General features: G+C 37.4%; 1 protein-coding gene across 5 annotated transcripts in view; it reads right to left on the bottom strand.

Moving 5' to 3' along the window:
* Positions 1–23,890, bottom strand: part of epha7 (eph receptor A7) — a 121,351-nt gene that overhangs the window by 21,040 nt on the left and 76,421 nt on the right. For 3 of the 5 annotated variants that reach the window (XM_030128481.1, XM_030128483.1, XM_030128485.1), the window contains exons 6-9: positions 12,002–12,126; positions 7,044–7,218; positions 3,896–4,004; positions 1,763–1,818 (exon numbers count right to left, since the gene is read on the bottom strand). In XM_030128481.1, coding sequence (XP_029984341.1) covers positions 1,763–1,818; positions 3,896–4,004; positions 7,044–7,218; positions 12,002–12,126 — 465 coding nt within the window. Of the gene's footprint in view, positions 1–1,762; positions 1,819–3,859; positions 4,005–7,043; positions 7,219–12,001; positions 12,127–23,890 lie in introns of all 5 variants that reach the window. The other 2 variants (XM_030128480.1, XM_030128482.1) reach the window with 1 other exon arrangement.

The following is a 23,890-nucleotide window of genomic DNA, read 5'->3' as shown; positions in this document are numbered from 1 at the left end:
GGATAAACCATGTCATATCTGTGGATGTTGATAGTTTTAACCTCGTAACGTGTCCCAGGCCGACAGTAACAACACATTTAAGACCAAGGGCTGCGTCACATATTTACTGATGTCGTTTCAGTTGAGTTTCATCCACAGGTTTAACATGCACATAATGCATGTTTAATACAGGCCTTATTCTGCATGGGTTTAATTTTAGCAACATATCGATTAAAAGCACAAGTCAAGTCTAATACATGTATTTTGACCACTTCTGCTTTTATAAAATATATTTCATTCAGACATGTTAGTTCCAGTTGTTCTTTGTCTCTTTATAATTAATTTCTTTTTTTTTTTTTTTAAAGGATATTTAAAGGTGCATGAAACAAGTGGTTGTCAAAGGAGTACATGTGAAACTTTGTTTAAAAAAAAAAATTATAAAAGTTAATTTAAGACTATAGAGCAAATATGATGTGTGCATTTCCATTTTATCTTGGGAAATATTTATGGAAATGGCAAAATTCAAACAAACTTCCAGAATTTTGCCAAAAACTTGTTTCACTCACTTGAGATTTTTTGTTTTACACATGGCTGAACTGGAAACACCTTTTTCCAATAAGTTCTAATATAGTGAACATCTAATTCACATGATTATCAGCTGTTTTCAAAGCTATTCCAATATAAAACATGTCTGGAACAACAGTTTGTGATGAGGAAACTGTATTATTCCTCTGTCCCATCATTGAGAAAAGAAACCACAGCCACTTGAGATGAAAACAGAACACTGTGGTTATGGTTCATGTAGCCTACAGTGACAGAACATAAGCTCAGTTATTCACTACAATCCACAGAATTCACATTTTCATCTTTGGGCCTTCTCTGTTAGAGCTTTCCCTCTAACAATTGTGTTCTTTAAACTCTACTTGTATAAAGAAAACGAACTTCACAAAGCTTTAAAACAAACATTAACAACTGTGAACAACTGATGTGTGGATTTGTTACTGCCATTATTTGTTACAGGTATTATTTGTGCGAACGTGGTATACGATATTTTGTTCATGCTTTCTTTTCTTGTATTCATCATTTAATAGGTCTTATGTATTTTATTGTATCTTTTTTGTAGTTTTGTTTGTTTTGTTTTTTCTCTCTTCTGCCCAGTTTACTCAGTTCTGGTTGTAGTTACTGTTACCATTATAGTTATCACCATGGTTGTTACTGCTTTTATTGTTGATACTTCCTTGTGAGGGTCTTCGCCACCTTCTTCTCTCTTGCTCTCTCCCCTTCAACCCCCCCACCCCCCACATGTCAGGTCCGGCATCGAAATGTGGATCAACAAAACTCATAATAAACACAGTAGAATATCAAGGGGAGCTTTACGAAGTTACCCTTGGCAAAGCAAATTTGTTCAGCACCAAAAGGCAGCCAGACTACCATTCTGCTGTTAGGATGCTGGACCAGTAAAAAAAACACAAAAAACAAGAAAAAAAACAAAAAACAAACAAACATTAAATTGAGTAAAACAGATTTTTTAAAAAGTGTTTTAAGCTTCTACTCTGCTAAATTTTAGAGGCAATTATTGATGCATAACTTTAACTTGTGGAATATTTCTGCTGCACAGTTTCACTTTATATTTTTTTACATTTTGATCTTATATCCCTAAACCCTAAAGGAAAATGCAACAGATCTGGTTCTGTGAGTGCTGAGGGGTGAACACACCAACCTGTACTGTATGTGCAGTGAAAGCATTTTAGTTCATGTGTGTTTTGCAGGTTTGGTTACTCACACTGGAAGTAGAGCTCCTCGTCTCCCTCCTGATCGGCTTTGCTGTATCCACAGTGTCTGTGAGAAGGGGGGGGGGGGGGGGGGGGGGGTTTGGGGGGGTTGACAGAGTGGCAGAGTCAACTGATTGTGTGGTGGAAATAACAATCTAAATGCGGTGTTTTAATTCCGCACATGACAAATCTAAAAACACCCCAGCTGAGCAGCGCGGCCTTTGTGAACCCAACAACAGCCTCGAAGCCTCATGGGAAAATATCTTGACTTTAATCATGTTACATATCAAATAATACATGCACTGTAAAGGCTTGTTCAACATGTCTTGGAATATTAATACGTGACATTAACATGTTGAAGGTTCGGCTTTGAGCGCAAAATGAAAAAGAAACGCGATGACATGGGACGGCGAAATAATCCACCAGTGATGGACATGAGACATGGACATGCACTTACTGTAGATGAAGGAACACATGGACTGAGCCTAAACCTCTGCTACTGCATGGATTTAACCCTTTCATCACTCGGTTTTCACTCATTTACAAGCTAATTTTAGAGCTGGACACTCAAATATGCATATTCAGGACACACTTCCTGACTTGTCCTGAGGCTCTTAAATATATCACAGCGTCTTCCATACTGACCATAAGGAAATGACCGAATGTAAAGGTTCACTTTCTGCACTTTCAGCATGGACTGGGTATTTTCTTCACCTGGTTCTAATCATAACAGTAGAAAAGGGACATGGGAGGATAGTTCATTTTATTTAATAATATATCTGATAAAATTAAACTGCAATGCTTTGTTAAGGCCAGAAGTGAATTATTTGTATTGCATGATCACATATAAAACAAGTGCAAATATGCAATGAGAACATGCAAGTCACTTTTTCAAATACTTTTTCTTACTGCAAAGTATTTCCTATGATAGGATGATGAACATGATGATGATTACAAAAATACCATTAATTCGTTGAAGCGTAACCTAAAGATTTCAATGTCAAACTGCTTTTGAGATGTTTCTGTAACTAAATGGAAGATGAATAATAACTGTGTTTTTGTGCTAAGGACCATAAGCATGAATTTAGATGAAGATGTACAAACTGAACAATTATACTTGTCAGTGCATCAGCTGTTTTTTTAGTTTTTGGAATTTGTAGGTTTACATTTGGCACAACAGTTTTAAATTTTAATCCATGTAAACAGGAAGTGTTACAATTAATGCTTTAAGGTATAAAATGTAACGTTTCTGTATAAAAATAATAAAAAATAACTAGGCCTGTGTTGTATATTTAGCTGACATTTGTCCTATCCTTTGCAGTTTTACTGAGTGCAGTTTAAAGGCTCTTTTTATTTGCTCATTGGTCAAAGGGGATGTATTTTTCACTAACAACTAATTCATTAGCATGAAAAAAAACATAACATGATTATGTGCCACTAAATGTAATAAATTAATTATTTAACTATAACCTTATGTCATGTCATGTGTACTTTCATCAGTAATAGTGAAAACAGTACGTCCCATGGTTCATTCATAATGTCGTCAACCTACATATTTTGTGATTGTTTTAAAAAAACCCACTTCTGGCAGAAATTCGATTATTTTAAAAGGTAGAGCTTTGGTTTTTAAGGTGTATCTCTGTCTTTATTTACCTTTTTCACCTATTTCTAGACAGTCCGAAGAGACACAGATGTCCCACTGATTCTTCAGTCCATATGTTTATTCTGGTTTGACCTTTGTAGCAAAAATTGCGTAGATGCATAATGATGGCATGCAGATGAAGTGCATGAAGCAGTGCTGCACATGTGTCCAGGTGCTTTGTAATGACGGTGTTTTACAGGATTTCACACTCACATATACATGTATGTATGGTGTGTATGTATATGTAGAGCCAAGCTTTAATGTCTCTGGAGCCCTTTTTTCTTGTAACAGCTCTGCAAAAATGGCTTCAAAATTTGTTGGACATGGGGAAAAAAAAAACAAACATCACAAGCCATTATCACAGCATGCCAGTGGACGATGGGTGCAGGTGTGGACAGTGTGGACGAGTCCACAGACGTGGACGCCTGTGATTGACAAAAAGGCTAATGGTCAAGCAGAGACTCACAGGAGCGGAGAGTCAATGGGGCCCGCGAGAGCGTACCTTCTCCCAATGATGAAGCCAAACACCATGAACACCAGGATGATGGTCCCCGCCACAGCCACCACGGCGATGATGATGACGGGGTTCTGCTCGCTGGACACGATCGTAGCTGATGAAGAGGAACACACACACATCAAACATACACACACACAGAGACAGAAAAGCCCAGTTTGAGCTTCACATCAAACACCACAATCTGCAGGACATAATTGAGCCCAATGAGCAGCATGGAGATTGATAACCCCCACCCCCCCGACTCCCCTCAGAGAGCGGAGGAGGGACCGTTCTATTTTTGAGCCGTCCTTAAACACACGGCTCTACTGTTTCAGAAAGTGGGCTTAATAGTCCCAGACGGCGACGGCGATGCCCTTCATCTCAAACAAAGACACATTCAGGTTGGATTGTTTCCCATTCACAGCTCTCATAGAGCTCACTGTTTGCGTTGACAAACTGCTGATTGCTCCACAGAACAGCATCGGATAAAGTCAATGCAATCGGTGTATGAGGCAGGGAATTTCATACATTTTAAATCAAGTGGATATACGCTGTAGAAATACTGGGAGTGTTTTTTTTTCTTAGGTGAGGAGGAGGAGGGGGCTGCGGGCCTCATCTGGAATATGTGGCAACACTTGATCAGCTGTTACTCAATCAAGCCTGAGTATTGCACCAATCGGCTATTTTAGGAAAAAAAATTAACAGCACTCGACTGTCACATTACACGGAGGTTCACCCCATGAGGCTGGAACAGAACAGGATGGAGGTTTTAGTCAGCTGGTCAAGGACACTCTGACTGGACTGAAAACTTCTTACCTTGTCACAGGACACGCTCTGCATGTGTATGAGTAATTAATGTGTTCTTTTATGCAGAAACGGTGGTGAAAAAAATTTACATGTATGATGGGTGGGTGGGTTAGAGTGTGGATGACAAGCCTTAATGAATAACTACGTGACTTTAAAAGAAAAGTAAAGAAAGAAGAAAAATGTAAAAATAGCATCACTCTTTCAATAAAGGTCCTTTGGGTTTAAACATATTCACATGTAAAATATATACCTATAATATATAGGTGATGAATATTATTCATCAACCAGTGAAAACTGGATTTATTAGCTACATTTATATACTGCCATATTATTATTACAGATTTTTAATACAGTCATATAATTGCATATATACTCTAAGTATATAGAGCTTATATGACATTTTCTTATTTTCTTATAATTTAACAGAGAGGCAACATCTCCCAGCCACGAATTCATTGTATTTGCTTACATACTTGGTGAATAACGATGATTATGATACTATCACAAACTCAATTATCAACTAGATATTTTTATTAATGAAGCAATTGAATAATATTCAGGCAGCTTGTTTTCTTTCTTTCTTTCTAACTTTTTATCTTGTTAAGTTTTGCAGAGCATCTGGATGGAAATGTATTCATCATCAACATTAGCAAACAAAGACTTTATTAATAACTTGACCTGTTAATTCATGAAGATGAATATATTTTATATATATATATATATATATATATATATATATATATATATATATATATATATATATATATATATATATATATATATATATATTTTTTATTCTCTAGCTCACATGTTTTATTGTTTACTGCACAAGGATGAGATGAAATTTGTCTCAATCTTGTGTCTATGCATTTGGTGTGAAATTGGAGTTAGTGTGTAGTTAGCCTTGCTACCTTAGCTCTTTTTATATTTCTATATTTCTATTTTTCTTTCCTAAGTAATTAAAAAGGTTCCATATGACATGCTTACATATGTTTCATCTGAAAAAAGGGAACTATGATACAACACACAACACAGGTATTGGTAGCAAGCCTTTTTCTTCTCCTTAAAGCTAAAGCTAAAGCTAAGCTAAGCTAACTATAACCAGATGAAGTGACTTTGTGGAGTTTTTCAGATTCCTGATGTCAGTGTTGTTTTATACTATCTGTATGCCAACAGGGAATAAGTTAAGATGTTTACCTTGTTTTAAAACCACAAACTAATGCTTTCACAAATCGTCATGAATAAATCAAAAACGTGTTAAATAAGTATTTCCAGAAGCGCTGGTTAGCATACTCACACTTTGCTGTCACTGTTCCCTAAATGAATGCTTCTAATTCTTATATCAGTCTCTCAAGCAAAAGTGAATGGGAGTATTTCATAACTCTAATGCCTTAGTAACATTCTGTAAAAGCATATCTAAAACATCATCATAAAAAATTAGCCTAAACATAGACAGAGGCAATCAGGGAACAATATGTTTCAATTTTAACACTAGCTTCTAATGCTTGGATTGTCTTATGATCCATAACAAGCACCTCACAGCAGCAAACCTCACAATAACACAGTGTGACACTCCAGCTAAAGCTAATATAACAGATTAAATTTCATTGAGTTTATCCTCCTGATACTACAGTAGCTTGTCCTTGTGCTTAGTGATTTTTCCCTTGACGTTTTGTCAGCATAAAGTCAAAGCAATTTGTGTTTGCTTTGCTTGAAAGCAAATAATTTCCCCAGGCTATTACCAGAGTAGCTGTGGAACATTAACAGGTTGTGCATAAATTTGAGCTCCAAAATGATGTGCAGATGTAGAGCTGTGGTCAACCCCCCCATCTACGCTGGATGAGACATACTAATACCCTCGGTGGGGGTTTTTACCTAAAAGATGGTCAGACGCAACTCAGCAAAGTGAGGATGAGGACTCTATTAAATGGAACTTGTATATGATGCAACCACATGGCAATCCATACAGCTCATTCTTAACCTAAACCTAACAATACTTGTATTTTCTTTTCAATCCACTACAGTTTTAAACCTCTAACACTGCGACATATCCATTTCAGGAAAGCTTTTTGCACAAACATGTTCTGACTTTCATTTATATTCTGCCTAAATATAAGTATTTGGGAGGATTAGAATCCCATTATGCAAAATAAAATCATTACACTGATGAAATCTTGAAGGAAAATGATAGAAGGCTGATGTAAACATGATTTTAAATGATGAAAATGGGAAAAGGAAACCAGTTTTATCAAGCAGGTAAAAAACTGAACCAGTGATAACATCAGCCATGATGATAATGTAATGTCTAGCAGAGGTGATGGGTAAGTGTGTGTAAATGTGTGTGTACCTGTGTTCTCTTCTTTGGTGGTGATCTCCACTCTGGGTCCATAGGTTCCATATCCAGCCTCTGTGAAGGCCCGGATTTGGAACACGTAAGCTGTGCTGGGCTTCAGGTTGTTGACGGTAGCCGACGTGGACTTGGACCGAACCGTGGAGTAGATCCGGTCCTTCTGACTTTGATCCTGTTCAGGGAAATTAACAGTTTGGTTTTTTTTTTTTTATATTTCAGTCAAAACTAAGCACAGCGGTAACTGACTGAGAACTCAGGTTATTATTGAGTCCTATTGAAGTGCCGCTATCTGAACGCCTTTGCTGCTAAAATACTGCAGATAGACTTCAGAGGATGTAATTACCTGAGCTTTGTGAATAAATGAAAGGATTTTAACCACTTTTCAGCCAACAGATACACAGAATTGTGATAAAAACATTCACATTTAGTAGTAATTTTAGTATTCAAGCTGTGTATCACAGCTTTGCAAACAGTGGTCTGTGTCCTTATTACAAAAACAAACAGCCTTTATATAGAACAGGCTTCTCCATAATCTACCTCTGCTTTAACACCATATTTCATGATATGTTCTTTTATGATCACATGTACGTTTAGGTATGAATGTTTTCCACTGTTAATACACTGGTTCCATAGTAGTGGAAAAATGATCATCATGGTAACTTAATTTAATAATATATGTTTCCCTTCTTTATTTCTAGTCCTGCTTTGCATTTGTGTTCATGGCAGCATAACCATTTGTCCAGAGTAAAGCCAGAGCACAATCCCTGCTTCTCCTTTTAAGGCTTTTAAAGTGAAAAGTCTAGAGGAAGTATTGAGTTGCACTTGTAGCTCAGAGTTATTATTATTTATACTGCGCTGAAATTGTGTTTGGGTTTGTGGGCCGACTGTATTACAGAGGGGATTTAGATCAAATCCTTTTAGATGAGATTGGATTTCTCAACTGTGGGTGTGGTACAGTGAATACAGAACAAAACAGAGCTATTAGACTGTTCCTGTATAATCCCTGCTGTTAGGATGCTCTGCTTGTTAGACGCCCAAAAGGTCAGTGTTGGGTTTAATAATAAGACTCAGTGTGATTAGAAAATCAGCTCAAATCACATTTATGTAACTGTCCATGAGTTCAACATCAACTACTACTGTTACAGTGACAGAAAAATAGAGATACTTCAAAAGCAACCTTCTATTGTTGATACCTGTATATTACATAACAATGTAAAATAAATAATTAACACAGGGAAAAGGAGAAATGTATTTTTAGTACAACTGACACAAACAGCAGTAGAAAACAATAACATAGAAGCAAAATGATTTTTTTCAGTTCAGAGCATATACATGGATACATGGATGTCCCACTAAGCAGCAAAAGATGGATTAAAATGAATACCTTCTTAACCCTCAAAGACCCAAAAGACACTGGCAAAAAAAACAACAATCTATTGATCTAAACTGTTTAATACCTGTTGATCTATTAATCCTATCAATACATGTAAATAATTGGTGTAAAATGCACTTTGTCATCTTTTCATAGTCATCAGATATGACCCATATGGACGTTCAGAGGCTGGGTTCAATGCCTCACTTGTACGGCGGACCTTACACGGAATTTTCACAACTTCAAACCTGTACCCACTGGGCCCCCTCCACTGCTCTGTGGGCCCCCTGGGAATGCAGGGTCCCATGAATTTGTCATGTTTACCCCTCCTTTATGGCACCCCAGCTTGCTGTATACAAAAACTGTCACTGAACTAGATGAATTCTGTGGACGTGGTCTCATTCGGGCGAGCTCATGAATAGTAATGAGCTCAGGAATTAACACGTCACACTGGCCAGCTATTCGAATTGACCTGATTTCTCTACTTATTTCTTTTCGGTGGCAATAGCAGCAAAAGGAAGTAGCTGTTCATTTTCAAATTCACTACATAACACAAACACCTATGGACCTAGCTCACATATTTCAAAAAAATACAAGTAAAAGCTATTCAATGCGGCAGGGCACCTTTAAATGTAGAGAAAACTTCATTTGGGAGCTGCCACAAAAGTAGCTCTGGGTCTTTATGGGTTAAACTGAAGGCAGTTAAAGTTGGCAGTAATCTTCATTAAAAAACTAGTGATATATGAAGGATGACATCAGGCTTAAGATATACACCTCTAGGCTATGGAGTTAATTTTAAAGGTAGGGAAATACAAAAAGTAAAGCTGGAGGCAAACAAAAGCCTTGACACTGGGTTGCACACTTTAATGAGTCAATGATGTGCTTGTGTGGACTTGTGTGTTGAGGGGGCTTCAAAAAGTTAGAGAAAAAAGAACATAGCTTTGACATGGTTTAAATCACATGGTCCTCAGCTGTACACAGACAGACTTAAAGGCAGGTATCAACACTTGCAGAAGTGTATTGACCTAGATGGAGCATATGTAGAAAAATAAACATTATAATTTAAACTGTTTTTTTCAACTGTCCTTTTCCACAAACTTTATGAAGCCTCCTCATATATCTGTAAGAGGAACTAGACATTTTCTTCTTATTGTGTTATTTGACCTTTCAGCATTCACTCGCTCACCGGTGGCTCGTTTATGGATTAGGGTTTAATATAGTTTAGGCTTCAGCCACATGTTTGTTCAACATTTAGCCAATTGTAGGGGTGTGGGATATGACGATATTAGATTGTGAAGGATTAGAACATATCGATGATCCAACAAAGCAGAGAGATCGTGGAATCGTCTTTAAAGGGCCATCAGCACCTCCACTGCCTTAGGAAACTGGCACACTTCCACATTGACCAAACCATTTTAACTTTGTTTTATTGTTCCTTTATTGAGTCTGTTTTATCTTTTTGTCTGGTGGCGTGGTTCGGTCAGACCTCAGTTGCAGAGAGAAACTCACTGAATCAAATAGTGAGATGGTCCAGTCACCTGATTGGTGAGTCCCAGTCTTGTCCCGCCTCCCTGTGCACTAAACAGGTACAGAGGATGGCTTCATCAGTTCTTAACAATGACTCCCATCCTTTACGAGGCGAATTTCAGCTCCTTTCCTCTGGACGGAGGTTCTTAGTCCCAAGGTGCAGGACACAGCGTTATAAAAATAGTTTTGTTCCTGTCGCCGTCACTGAGCTCAATAAGAAATAGTGACATTGCACTTTACTAACTTATTTAGTTATTTATTCCATTTCTTTGCTCTATTTATTATTATTGTGACTCCAAATTTTTATTTTTTTTTTTACATTTTATGTTCTTATCCTGGTTTTTATCCCGGATTGTTTTTATCTTTTCTGGTTTTTATTGTGTTTTATTGCATCTTGTTTTTATTTATTTGATCTTATTTATTTTATTCTTTTACTTATCCATGCTGCTATACTGATGAATGGTGGAACACTGAGCACTTTTTGTCTTGTCTTTTTGTCCTGACTGTAAGCGTGATCAAGTGCCTGTCTTGCATATTCAATGTATGCGTTGTTGTAATGCCAAGGCAATCACCTAGGCTGCAAAACAAATCTACCTCCTGGTATAAATAAAGTAACCTTGACCTTGACCCTTGACCTTTAATATGATGTAGTCAGAGCCATAGAGTTCAACGGCTCTGGATGTAGTTATACCCTGACGCACAGATGCATCATGTCAGTTCAAATTCAAATTAAATTTCAAATTTAACTTAAATTCAAGTTCAAATTAAAAAGAACTCCACTTCCATCATATGGAATTGGACAAAGCGTAAAAAACAGTAATTTGCAACGGTGGATGGCAAAACTACCAATCTGTTCAATCACCTGGCAACGTGATAACATGACTCACGTAAATATACACACCACTTATAATTGCCGTGTTATCTGTAGGCATTATAAGCTTTGCACGTGCATGCTCACAACATTATTAGTCCTCTGTCAAACCTGAACTGATGTGTGCCCAAACAGTATGCTAAGAGCCTAACTACTAGAAGACCAGCCACACCACAACCAGAGACAACAGGTAGCGTTAAACAAAAGCAAACAACTTTAACGCAAGCGTTTAGTAAAGGCACTCTTTATGAGAGCAGCAGCAAACAGTGGAAAGAGGTAATGGAAGCAGTGACTTTTTACCTGGCAAAAGATATGCAAATTAGTCTCAAAGCTCAATGTAAAGAATCGAGATAAAATCGCGATTGTAATTTTATTTTTTAAAAATTGTGATATGACATTTTTGCCACATCGCCCACCCCTTGCCAAATGTTCATGTGCACAAAGTTCCCTTTCCAGTGGACTCTAGTACATGTATTTTGACCCAACAGTTCCTCTCTAAAAGGGTGGATGACAAAAATGTTAAAATTCCTCTCATAGCATCACGCAGCTGCCACACAGACGACAAACACATAAAAATATCCTCTCCATCGTAGAAGCCATCTGAATGCACAGGCTGCATGCATTGTGTGCTTTTCTGTTGATCTGTAAATGTTTTTGCCCAGCTAAAGCCCAAATGGAATGCCAGGGACTGTTAGGGGTGTAGTTGTTGTTTCCAATTTTCCACTTTTACAGCTGGGCAGACCACAGCCACAGTACGTGACATTGGACGCTGATTTGTCAGTCTGTGGCCGGCAGGACTGGCATCAGAGCTGAGCTGCCCTGCCTCTGATTCGCTGGGTTAAATCTGGTCCATTAAACCCTCGCCGTAAAAAGCTGATGTGTTCAGACTTGAAAAGCAGGCAAGCACCAGTTTAATCTATGCAGAAGAGGAAGGGGAGATAACAGTAACAGATTGCTAATTGTGGTGCGTGGTGGCGTGCTAACATGTGCGTGGGGGCGGCTGTGAAGGACTACAGCCTGATTAAAATCTTATGAGCATTTCATTCATTATTGCACTTATGAGACAAAGACAGTACTCGCAGAATCTTGCAGCGTGCAGATAGATCACAAATTGAAGACTTTGCAAAAGTGAATGTGAAGCAGAGAGAGGGGAAAAAAAGACACCAAAAAGCAGTGCAAACTCACCTTTTCGTAGTATTTGATTTCGTATTCGGTGATGACGCCGTTGGGCTGCTGAGGCTCCTGCCAGGACAGTTGGACGCTTCGCTGCTGCACCTTCTCCTTGATGACCTCGCTGACCTGGGACGGAGCTGTTTAGACAAGAACACGTCGATAAGCCGTAGGTAAACTCCCCTGCATACACGAACATATCACAGAAGCGTACGTCAGGTTCAGCCGGTCTGATGAATATTCACAGGGACGCCTCCAAATGTTTACAACTCATGATCGAAATTTCAATTACAGTGCAAACAGCAGAAGATAGCCAAAAGTGCAACATGTACAAGATGAGTGACAGTTCAGTTCAATTAATTCCAACATTTGCAGAGGAACAAGCAGAGGCAGATCTCCTCATAAAGCCTTTCAGTGTTTGAGGGCTGTACCTGGAACCCTCTGACACCAGACGTATGCTCAACAATTATCTCCAGCTCTTCGCATGACTCACTTAAGTGTCTGCCTGCTTGGATTAAGCACTACCACACTCAGATTTGCTAAACAGTGACACACACTTGCATTTTTGCCTCCTGCCTACACTTAAATCTACTTCATGGAGGCTGGGCTTTAGCTGGTGCTACATGTACTAGAACTAGGGGTTTAGCTGTAGTCGGATCAACACGATGCCTGGCTTTGATGGACGACTGCATTCACCCCTAACTTTACAGGCCATAGTTAACTTGGTCCTCCTACTAGATGAAAGTCCATTTTTGTTTTTACTTTGTTTGGCAAATAAACCAGAAGGTTTCTCAAAGGTTTGTTAGCATCAGAATTTAGTCTAGGTGACAAGATGTACCTCTGCTGTGATGAATGGGACTATTTATTATGCAGCGGATGGTCATCATCCTTAATGTGAACAACCTCCAAGTTGCAACTACAAGCTGAAAATTCAGCTTTGGTTAAATACTGCCCTGTACTTCTTTCAAAACAAGTGTGATTCATATTAAGAAACCGCCAAACACACTCAGAGAGTTTTAGCCCCATGATGAAGCAGTAGTGGATGGTGCAGATGTTTCCATAGCTCTGAAACTGGGCTAAAGAAGTGTGAAAACAGGTCTGGATATGTGAGACTATTAAGAAACATGCAACATGATCAAACTTGAAACTGAAGCTGTGGTCACGTATAAAACCAGTCAAATGTGTCTTTTGCAAATGGCTAATAAAGTACAAGGTTTACAAGCATGGCAATCTAGTTAATATATGGTATTAAGCTCACTGAAAATGAAACTATCATCATCATCATCATCATCCTCATCTTATCTAAGGTTATAATCACCATCGATTATGGGTCTTTTCTGAAAAACTAAAGTCAGAAAAGTTAAAGCTCTTCAGGTTAAACTAAACCTCACCCCGAAGAGATGATGCTCACAAAAAATGTGCTTACTGCAGATCTGCGCTCATCCCCTAAACTATCTTTTCTGTAAACATACTGTGAAATTGTGATGACTCATGCTGCTCTAGGGGAGGAACATATTAATTAACGCATCTTAGAAAGTTTGAGAAGCCGTCCAGGGGATGCCTTCCATTCTAAAGTAATAGCCACTTGTCGGGAGCTGTGCTTTGATTTTTGGATTCCCAGGTTTTTCACCCATCCAAAAAGTACTTTCGAATGAAAGTGGAGCTCGTGAATGAAGAACTCACAGCACAGAGGAAGATGAGAGTTTCTTAAATGGGACTGTATTTGTGAATTCACTTGATTATATTATCTTCAGTAATTTACAGAGGATGCAGGAACTACGTTTGAGCATTGGTACTGACATTTTCTGAATCAGCAATGTGATATCATGAAATCGCGTAAATATACACACCACTTTTAATTGGCGTTAACTGCCGTGTTATCTGTACGCATTATAAGCTTTCCGCGTGTATGTTCAAATACCACTCACTGAGGATTAGGGTTACGATTAGGGTTAGGGTTAGGTTTAGGGTTACGGTTAGGATTATATGAACCAGAGAGCTTGGCGTAAACTGACATACGATCAAATGGCGTTGAATAACATGCAAAAGGACGAAAATGTGTACGTATAGCATGCCAAATTCTATAAGAACTGGCATGACATACAAAGCAATTTCATGAGATTAGTCTGGAATCAGATTTTTTTTTTTTTTAAATACAGATGTGAATGTGCACAAAGTCCAATTTTTTCAGTGTTACCGAGATGAAACTGTTGAAGTGTGCGTCCATGCTCAGTGACCCGGTGTGGGGGTTTGTGAGGGGGTTACCTCTGCAGCCCCAACACCACCTGACCCCTGATTGTTTTAAGATGACCTTGCACTAATGACTCCAGCTGGATTAAAACCTCATTAGGCCTCATCGTGCATTCCTCACAGTAATGTCCACGACAGCAGACAGCAAAGACCTGGTCAAAACCCTGTTGTTGTGACATGTCTCCTCATAATCCACCCAAAACACTGGAACAATGCATCCTTCTTCCAGAGCAGTCGGCCGGTCAAAGGGACGATTGAGTTTTCTCTCCGAAGTCACAACAAGCAGTTAGTGCAGCTTAACTTCATCCAATTTGGCTGCTGTCTCTGCCCCCATCCAGACGGCGTCCTTGAAATATGGACCGTTCTCTTCCCGATCCCAGTTTTGGTCTGGGTTTATGGGCACTAAATGATGCTTCTTGTCTGTGTTTACTGCTTTAATTTGACATTTGCTTTCATCCCCTGCAGATGTCTTTTTCTGCCTTATACGTGCATAGAAGAAACACTGCTTTTAGAGTTATACCGCTAGGAACTCAAATGGTGACATTCTTATCGGCCCAGTGGTCAGACTGAACTGGGAGAATCATTCAATAATTTGTGACTGAGTATTTCATTGCAGCATTAGTTCAATTTAAATTTAAATGTTTCTCATTCTGTGTTGACAACATGAGAATCACCAATGTATCAATGTACTGTACTGAGGTTTCTATTTCCAATGGTTGCACTAGTTTTTTTTTTTGTTTTGTTTTTGTTTTTTTTGCAACTTTGGCATCATACTTACTGAAAAAGTTTCAAATACCACGCCTGTCATAACCTAAAAATGCTGCGGATGCAAATAATTCCCCCTTGAGAGGATCACAGAAGACTATAAAGTAAAAGGGGTACTTTACTTTAGAATTGCTATTGCTTGAAGTTGGAGACACTGTCAGAATTTTTGAAAGGAAAGAGAACTAGAGTAAAACAGTCTGACTTGAAGTTCTGGTCAAGCTTGGAATATACTAATCACAATTTGGTCATATCGGACTAGAACAGAGGATCAGGAGGACTCTGGGAATATAAGGATTGAAGGGAAGTAAATTACAATTTTATAACAAAAGTGATTATGATTTTTGATGTAATTCTAGTTAAACTGTCACTGAACAGAATACACACAAGCATATACTGTACATCAAATCAGAATAAAATTTGAACTTTATATACTCATACACACACACACATTATAAATAAATAAATAAATACACACACACACATATATATATATATATATATATATATATATATATATATATATATATATATATATATATACACACACATACATACATACATACATACATACATATATGTATGTATGTATGTATGTGTGTATATATATATATATATATATATATATATATATATATATATATATACATATATATATACATATATATATATATATATATATATATATATATATATATATATATATATATATATATATATGTGTGTGTGTGTGTGTGTGTGTGTGTGTGTGTGTGTGTGTGTGTTCTTCTATTAATTTACTTTTACATATCTAATTAGCAGTTTCAACAAACTAAACAATAGACCACATTTGAGCTTAAAACTCTTTAAATCACCCTTGGTTATCTTCTACTCATGTCTGAACTGATGTAGTTTTAGTGAAATGTTCAGCACAGACTGTAGAAGATGTAGTCTAACATATGTATCATGGCTTCAAACCTTCAAACCCTAATCCGACTACTTCCATGAAACGGATTAACAAATTGAAATATTTTCCTGAATCATAGCTTTGTTTCCTTAATTTCTCTGCCGCTAAACATTGGTTCCACTGTTGTGTTTCACACAGATGCTTATTGTGATGCGTTGGATGCCAGGATCAACACACAGTTGTATGTTAGTTCCATCTCAAGTTGTTAGTCAGTTGAATCCAAACATGTTGAACACTATAGTGCACATATTGTTTGTAGATGTCATTTGACTTGTTTGTTGTTGTTTACGTCTATAAATATGTTTATTTATACTTGAATACTGTTGTTATTGCTGTTATTTCTATATTTTATAAAATCTTTTACTTTTATACTTTTTGTGGTTGTTTCAGCTGGTTCTGGAATAAAGGACAAGTCATAACATAACAAATCTGTTTCACATTTTTACTATATTTTTTCCTTGGCTATTTAAATAATAATCTAATTGAATCAAAGGAAATAAATCAGTGGATCAATCAATTACAATATTAATCAATACCTGCAGGTCTACTCAAGTCTATGAACATTTATTTCATCCCTAAAGGAGTAGTGTCAACATACCAACCTTTTTCCCTTAGATGATTGAGATAGACTGTTTTAGTTTTGTAGTCTGAGGAAGCACAAAAAAACTCACTACTCCCATGATGCAACTCAGCTGTGTCTTAGATCAAATGTCTTGGCCAAGCGCTATCTCACTTGAGGAATGGAGTCCCCCGTGTGAGTAAAGCTTCAAAACTGGTTCCAAACTATCAAACACACGATCTAAAATACAAGTGTACTACTCCATCCAGCAGCACAGACACTGGGGCTGAGCTGCAGAAGCCACAGTGCGTACAGTGAGCTGTTTTCCCACACACTTCTCACCTCCAGAATCTGACGCACCACCTCTACCCCCTTTAACAACCCCCCTTCCCCGGACAGTCAGGTCGGGGCATCAGCAGACGGGGTGTTCCACGAACTACAAGGCCATAAAAAAAGCAGGCATGTTCACTTTCTTGAGCATTAACTCAAAGAAACAGCATCTCATGTGGTGGTGCCGATCCCCCCTTCCCCCCCCCCCCCTTCCCCCCCCTTCCCCCCCTTCTCCCCCTTCCCCTCCCCTTCCCTGTGGATCAGCCGTTAATGACTGATTTTAGATCGCGGACAACAGAATCACTCAGCCGCTTGTACACCTCCAACACACCTGTGGGGCTTCGCACAGCAGAACACGGCATAATTGTCCTGCCAATCTTAAAGAGACTGTTTTGGCAGCCATTTGCACATTCATTTTGCAATATTAGAAAATGTGTTAGTGACCCTGAACACCTTCTCCTGTAAAGCTAACTGATCCAGAAGCCACTTGCTGGCATGCTTCGCATCTGAATATCTTATGAATACATTAGACGGTGCGTTTTTTAATATCCTCTTCTTTCACTCAGCTGGCTGATTTCGACTGCGAGGCAAAAAAAAAAAAAGCAGAGCGGAGGTAGTTCATTATATAAGCGTCTTTCTCTGCCTCCCTGCCTGCCTCATGGACCGTACCAACGCCATAAACTCATATATTAATTACTGCTGTTTTCAAGATGTGCCTGTGTCTCTTAACGCCTACAGCACCATCTGTGTTGAAATGCACAAGATTGCTGGTGTTTAACAGTGTTCTAAAGGTTTTTAACAGGTTTTTAATTTTCATACAATGCAATATCTCTTTGAGAAATTAATAAAAAAAAGAGGCTTTGGACCTGATATAGGCACAGAGAAAAACACACAGTGGCTCTCATTGAGTGGAAATCAAATAGTTGGACAAATAGAATAGAATTTTCAGTTTTCACTTTAAAACTGGGCTCCTAATTCAAGACCTTAAAAGCAAATCTAACACATGACTAAGAGGCCGTATAATCTTAAACATACTTACAAACCTCTGCTCTCTATCATTTTAAGTCTTGAAAACCAAAACAGTATTTTGGTGGCAGCTTCCAAATTAATTTTACTCTCCATTTAACCTTTACAAAGTGATTTATTCACATTTAGTACCAGATTCTGCTATTTTATGCAATTTGGCCATTAAAAATTGACAAAATGATCTAAAAAAGAGAGCAAAACAAAGGAAAAAGCACAGATATGCTATGAATAATACATAATTTGATTTAGCAAAAATAAGTATTAGTCTATCTTATGTTCTGAAATACCAATATTAGTCCAGTCATACTACAGCCTATAGACTTCACTGACTTCAGTCACGTTTTCCTGAGATACTGGGATTTACAACAATAACTTTGATAATCTGAATCTATAAAGATCCAGAACTATTTTTTGTGGTGATATCCAAATGAATTTACCATTACCAAGTGATTTATCACCATTTATTAAAATATTATCCTCTTAATTTTCCATTTTTTCAGTGAAAATCATGTATTTTCCAATATTGAATTTAATGATCATGTTGATGTCCATTAAAGCTCAGAGTAAATGGAAAGGTTATTATATCAAAACATAGAAAACTGAAGAAAAAGTGACTTTTTAAACGAAATCTATCATTAACTGAACATAAAAAACAGTGTCTCCATCAACTGTCATTAATCAAACTCCATGGGTTTTGCTGGTGAATCAATGTTGTAGAAGATGATGGTATTTCCACATTCACTACCGAGCCTCTGAACATCCAAATGGGTCATATCTGATGACCATGAAAAGATGACAAACTGCATTTTACACCAATTATTTACTGATAGGATTAGTGGATCAACAGGTATTAAACAGTTTATATCAATAGATGCTTTTTGTCAATGGTGGATGTTTGGGTATTTAAGGGTTAAGTATTTCACACATTGACAGGTACTGATGCCTTTCACAAACTTCAACTTTACTTCCTCCATCACGGTCAGACACATCATCTCCATTAGACTAGAACAAAAAAACACTGGTGACACTCCGGTCCCAGTCTGCGCTGACACTAATGAGCTACGACATAATGAAGATTACTTCGACTCAACATTGAGTCTCTCATAACAGTGGAAAAACTCACTGTACAGCAGCGGTTCAAGACGAATGGATGGTTTAAAGGTGGACTCTGCATGAGATCCTTAAAAGGGGATTACAAGACAGGAAGTTGAAGGTGCTAAGCTGGAGCTCTGGCACAAAAAATGAAATGAGACACTGCAACGCTTGAAATATCCAGCAATTTAAAGTAGTAAGGCAAAACCCAAAACTGTACTCCTCACACTTCCACATTTGACTACCGTCTTAAAAATACCAGATTGTGATAAAAAAAAAAAAAAAAAAAAAAAAAAAAAATGACTTCCACACTTCCAATGATGCAGATGGTTATTTACCCTAGACTGAATTCATCACATGTATGTATAACTGTAGGTTGGACATACAAACACCATAGCAACAAATCTATAGATGGCATTTGCACAGTGTTAATTTAACAAGACAAAAATAAAACAAAAACTCACTTTCAAAGCTCAGGCTGGTGATGTTCATGTGACATGAAATCCAACTTTAGGTGTAAACGGAATGAATTATGACAAGTATTGTATCCAAACCCAACATGAGGCAATGACCAACTCACTGGAAACTACACCTGGTAACAAACTGGTGATGTCGCACAATCAAGACATTTGAAATATCATGACTTTTACATCTAAGTTAAGTCCAGGGGTGCCAAACATACAGCCCATGGGCCAAAACCGGCCACCGAAGGGTCCAATCCAGCCGTGGAATGAATCTGTGAAATGAAAAAAAATTACGCTGAAGATACTAACAATCAAGAATGTTAAAATCATCCTTAATTATTAATATCTTCAGTGTAAATGTTTTTTTAAGTTCAGGTTCCACATTCAGACCAATATGATTTAAAGTGGGTCAGACCAGTAAAATACCATAATAACATAACATACATATCTTAACGTATAAATAATGACAACTCTAAATTTATCTCTCGGTTTTAGTGTAAAAAATTACATAAAATTACAAAAATGTTTACATTTACAAATTATCCTTTCACAATAATTGTGAATAACCTGAACAACCAACAACTTGAAATTTATTCTGAAAAAATAAGTGGAATTTTACCAATACTCTGCCTGTTACTAAATGTTTTGTGTATTTGTAGATCCCCTGTGATCTGTAAGTTGTAATGCACAAGTGTAAATGATAAACTGAAGCAGAATATTGTTAAAATTTCACTTGTTGTGTTAAGAAATTCCAGGTTGTTCAGGTTATTCACATTTTTTAAAGGATAGTTTGTAGATGTAAAGATTTTCATCATGTATTTTTTTTTTTTAAATTTTTACACACCCAAGAAAGAGAAAAGTGTGGCATTGACATTATTTATGGGTTATTATGTTATTATTTTACTGGTTCGGTGCATTTGAGATCATATTGTGTGAATGTGGAACCTGAGCTAAAATGAGTTTGACTCCCCTGGTTCGGTACATGGTCCCAAACCACTTGATCATGTGTTTTCTATTTTATTCTATTTTCTGCCTGAAAGCATATGTGATAAATAACCTTCACAGCATCTTCAGGAGCTTTTTCAACAGACAGACAAGTACTCTTTATTATGTAATATGGCGGTAGAACTCTCTAGGTTCAAGGTGACGCAGTTCAGTTGAGTTTTTCCCTACACTCAATAAAAACCACTTCAGCTGAAAAATAAAGCCTTCACTCAGTCTGAGAGGATTTGTTTGCGCCTTGAGAATCATGGGCGGCTGAAGCTGAAGCTGAAGATGTGCGCTGCCTCCACGTCGCCGGCCTCCGCGGTAAACTACTGTCTGCTCAGTGTTTTCTCATTGTAATCATCATCCGGAGGTAACGCTTGGCTCCCCCTGCATGGACGATGCATTTATAGACGATTATGTCTCCAGCGCCACAATTTTGCATACACCATCATTCAAATGACCATAACTCCTGAACCATTTGTGTTACTGACAAAATTCAAATGGCATCTGAAAGCTAAGATTGGGAGCTTTCGAACACTGTAAAAGACGTTACGGTAGAAGCCTGAAAAAACTGAGGGGGAAGTGTGGAATTGTGGGGAGCAGAGGGCAGTAGAGTGCAGTTGGTCAAAGAGATGGAAGATTTTTATTACTTTTATCAACATTTTAGCGAAGAAATGCCTCCAAATTTCACTACTATCTGCTGCCATTTGTACCTATGTGTTTTATATGTGTATGTGTAATTTTAGTTGTGTTTTATTTATTTTAACAACTTTGTACAGTGACTTTGAGTGTCCTGAATGGCGCCTATGAATAAAATCTATTATTATTATTATTATTATTATTATTAAACAAGAAAAAAAGAAGCTGTAACATGGACATATAATGCTCTAGACAAACAAAAATATTTGAGCACATGTAAAATAGCTGAAAATGTTTTTCTGTAATGTCATACAGTTTCATTATGTACATTTATAGTTGTTTTTCATAATAAATAAGATTAAAAAAATTCAAGTCCACGTTTTTTACTCTAAAACACAGTTTTAAACATTTATTACATAATAATCGGCCTGATATTGAAAGTTAAGTTCTTCCTTAAAAAAGGTGCAAAATAATTGGCAAAAAAGACATTTTCTGACACTTATTACCAAAACAACACAAAGAAATCTACGCGCCCTGTTATAATGGTAGTCCTTACAGGGTTTAAGACAATGTGTTCCTTCCACTGAATTTCGTGTGTCCTTTGCAGCTGGTTTTTGCAGCTGTGGATACATATATGTCTATGTGGTTTAGTTGTGTAAGTTGTTGAGCTGTTTAGTTTTCCTGGAACGGCTTCTCCAAACCTGTCTCCCTGTAAAGACAAATATTCCCCTCCAGCATTGGTCTGAAGGCCGTTCACGCGCTCAGTGGCCGACGTACCTTGAGCATCCTCGAATTAAAAGCAGAACTCCCTTTGGCATCGGTGCTCGGTGAGTCAGAGTCGAGCAGATGGAGGACAATAACAGACCAGGGCTCACATTAATGTGTGGAGAACTGTCAAAGCTGCTCTGACAACTTACCCGCTCACTGCCGATGAAGGCAGCGTCTCGCCACCGTTACTCAGACCCTATGACAGCGAGTCTCAGCCGCCGCCGCCGCTACCACTGTCCTGTCACCCTCTGCTTAGACCAAGGCTCAGGCAGTCCCTGACACCTCTGGTTTTGTGAAGCTTTAATGTAGATGTGGACAACGAGCACAAAGAAACTTTCTAGAGAGAAGAATTTCGGAGCCTAATTGAAAGATACACTCAGACAACATCAACTTGATATATTCACTATGTATAAAGATTAAGATGCCTCTGACTGGCTTGTCAAAATAAGAATAATTATTACCATAATCCAACAACAGTTTCACAAGCTGAGAACAATTGGAGTTGAGGGTTTTCAGACTATTTCAGGCCCAAAAACTTTCCAAAAGTGTTACTTTTGTAAAGATATATATTTATATACAGTAAGCTGTCATTAAATCTATACTGATCATATTTTTTCAGTTTTATCACTTTCACGGGTGACCAGAAATAAACTGAATATTGGACCTAGTTTTGTTGTAATTCTAATGTAGTGCCTGTTTTTGCTGCTTATTAGGCAATTGTTTGCTAAAAATTCAGATGAAATAAGAAGTATAGAGTACAGACAGACATGAGTATTGGACTTAAATTTGTTAGTCACTCACAAAACTCATAAAAATCTAAAGCTGATATCCCTCTTTATTTTAAAAACAATGTAAATAATATGTATATATGTACAGGGCAAATAATAAATAGAAAAATATCTTTTATATTTTCTATTTTGCTCTTGAACTTTTTGTATTTTGTTGCTATAAACACTGCACTTTCCCCAAATAAAATAAACATGTAACATGTAACAATGCGTTGTTATTGTTATTCATTCCCACAGTGGACTGTATGTAGCATTTAACTCAATAACCAGAATTCCTTAAGTGCTAGCTGGTTCTGAAGGCCATAAATTGCAATTATTAAAAAAAAATAAAATTAAATTTAAAAAAAAAAGTGAGTGGAGGTTGTGTTTCAGAACACTTTGTGAACAGTGAATTCATGATTATCGCACATCTCAGTGTAGGTAGCATTTGGCTTCTTTTAGCTGGTTATTTTTTTAATAATAAAGTCAGGAATTGGCTCAAGTGCTAGTCTGTTTTGCTTCTTTCAAGCAGCCAATAAAAAAAAATTATGTAAGGCAGTGAAACAGTAATACTAAACTACATATATGGATGTAATTTATACAATATCATATTGACTACTGTAACAACTAGTTGACTAGTCAGATCATGAACTACAAAAAAGGCTCTTATTTCTATTTATTGAAGGAATAAAATACATTTACATTTCCTTTTCTTTAACAAGAACTTTTATTGTACAACAATCAGACTGAATAACCAAGCTTGTTAAATTTTCAATTCCATATTTAACAAATATTGCAACAGCAACAAAATCCTTTTTTTCCCCTCCCTAAACAAAAGTGCAATTCATGCAGAACAATTCCAGTGCCTAACAAAGTTTGTTAAATAACTAAGTTGAAATCAGCAATAAAATAAACATTTTTCAATGCTACTTGAGTAGTTTTTGCAGTCCTAACTGTCATAAACATATAATGAATAAGTAAGTGTAGAATAAATTGTATTTAAGTTTTCTATGAAGTGCCATATTCCACTGCCTTTGTCCCAGGTCAGAATTACATTGTCCATTTTGATCCATCTCAGTCCTGCTCAGTCAATCTGTTACAAAGATCATGTGGATTTTGACGTTGCGGCTAAAGCTGCAGCAGGTCCTCCCATCAAAGGCTAACACTACCATTCCTGGAACATTTTGATAGCCTGATGATTCCTATTCACCACCAACACTTGGGGCAGAGGTGTATGAAATACCCTTGAGCCGAGCGTGTTTGAAAATAGAGTTTAAAAGAGCCCGGTAGAGGACGGAGCGCTCGCTGCATAAC

The sequence above is a fragment of the Sphaeramia orbicularis genome, chromosome 24 (genome assembly GCF_902148855.1).
Source record: "Sphaeramia orbicularis chromosome 24, fSphaOr1.1, whole genome shotgun sequence".
In the NCBI taxonomy this organism is placed as follows: domain Eukaryota; kingdom Metazoa; phylum Chordata; class Actinopteri; order Kurtiformes; family Apogonidae; genus Sphaeramia; species Sphaeramia orbicularis.
Note: the sequence above shows the minus strand (reverse complement) of the source record. Positions and strands in the feature narration are given on the sequence as shown.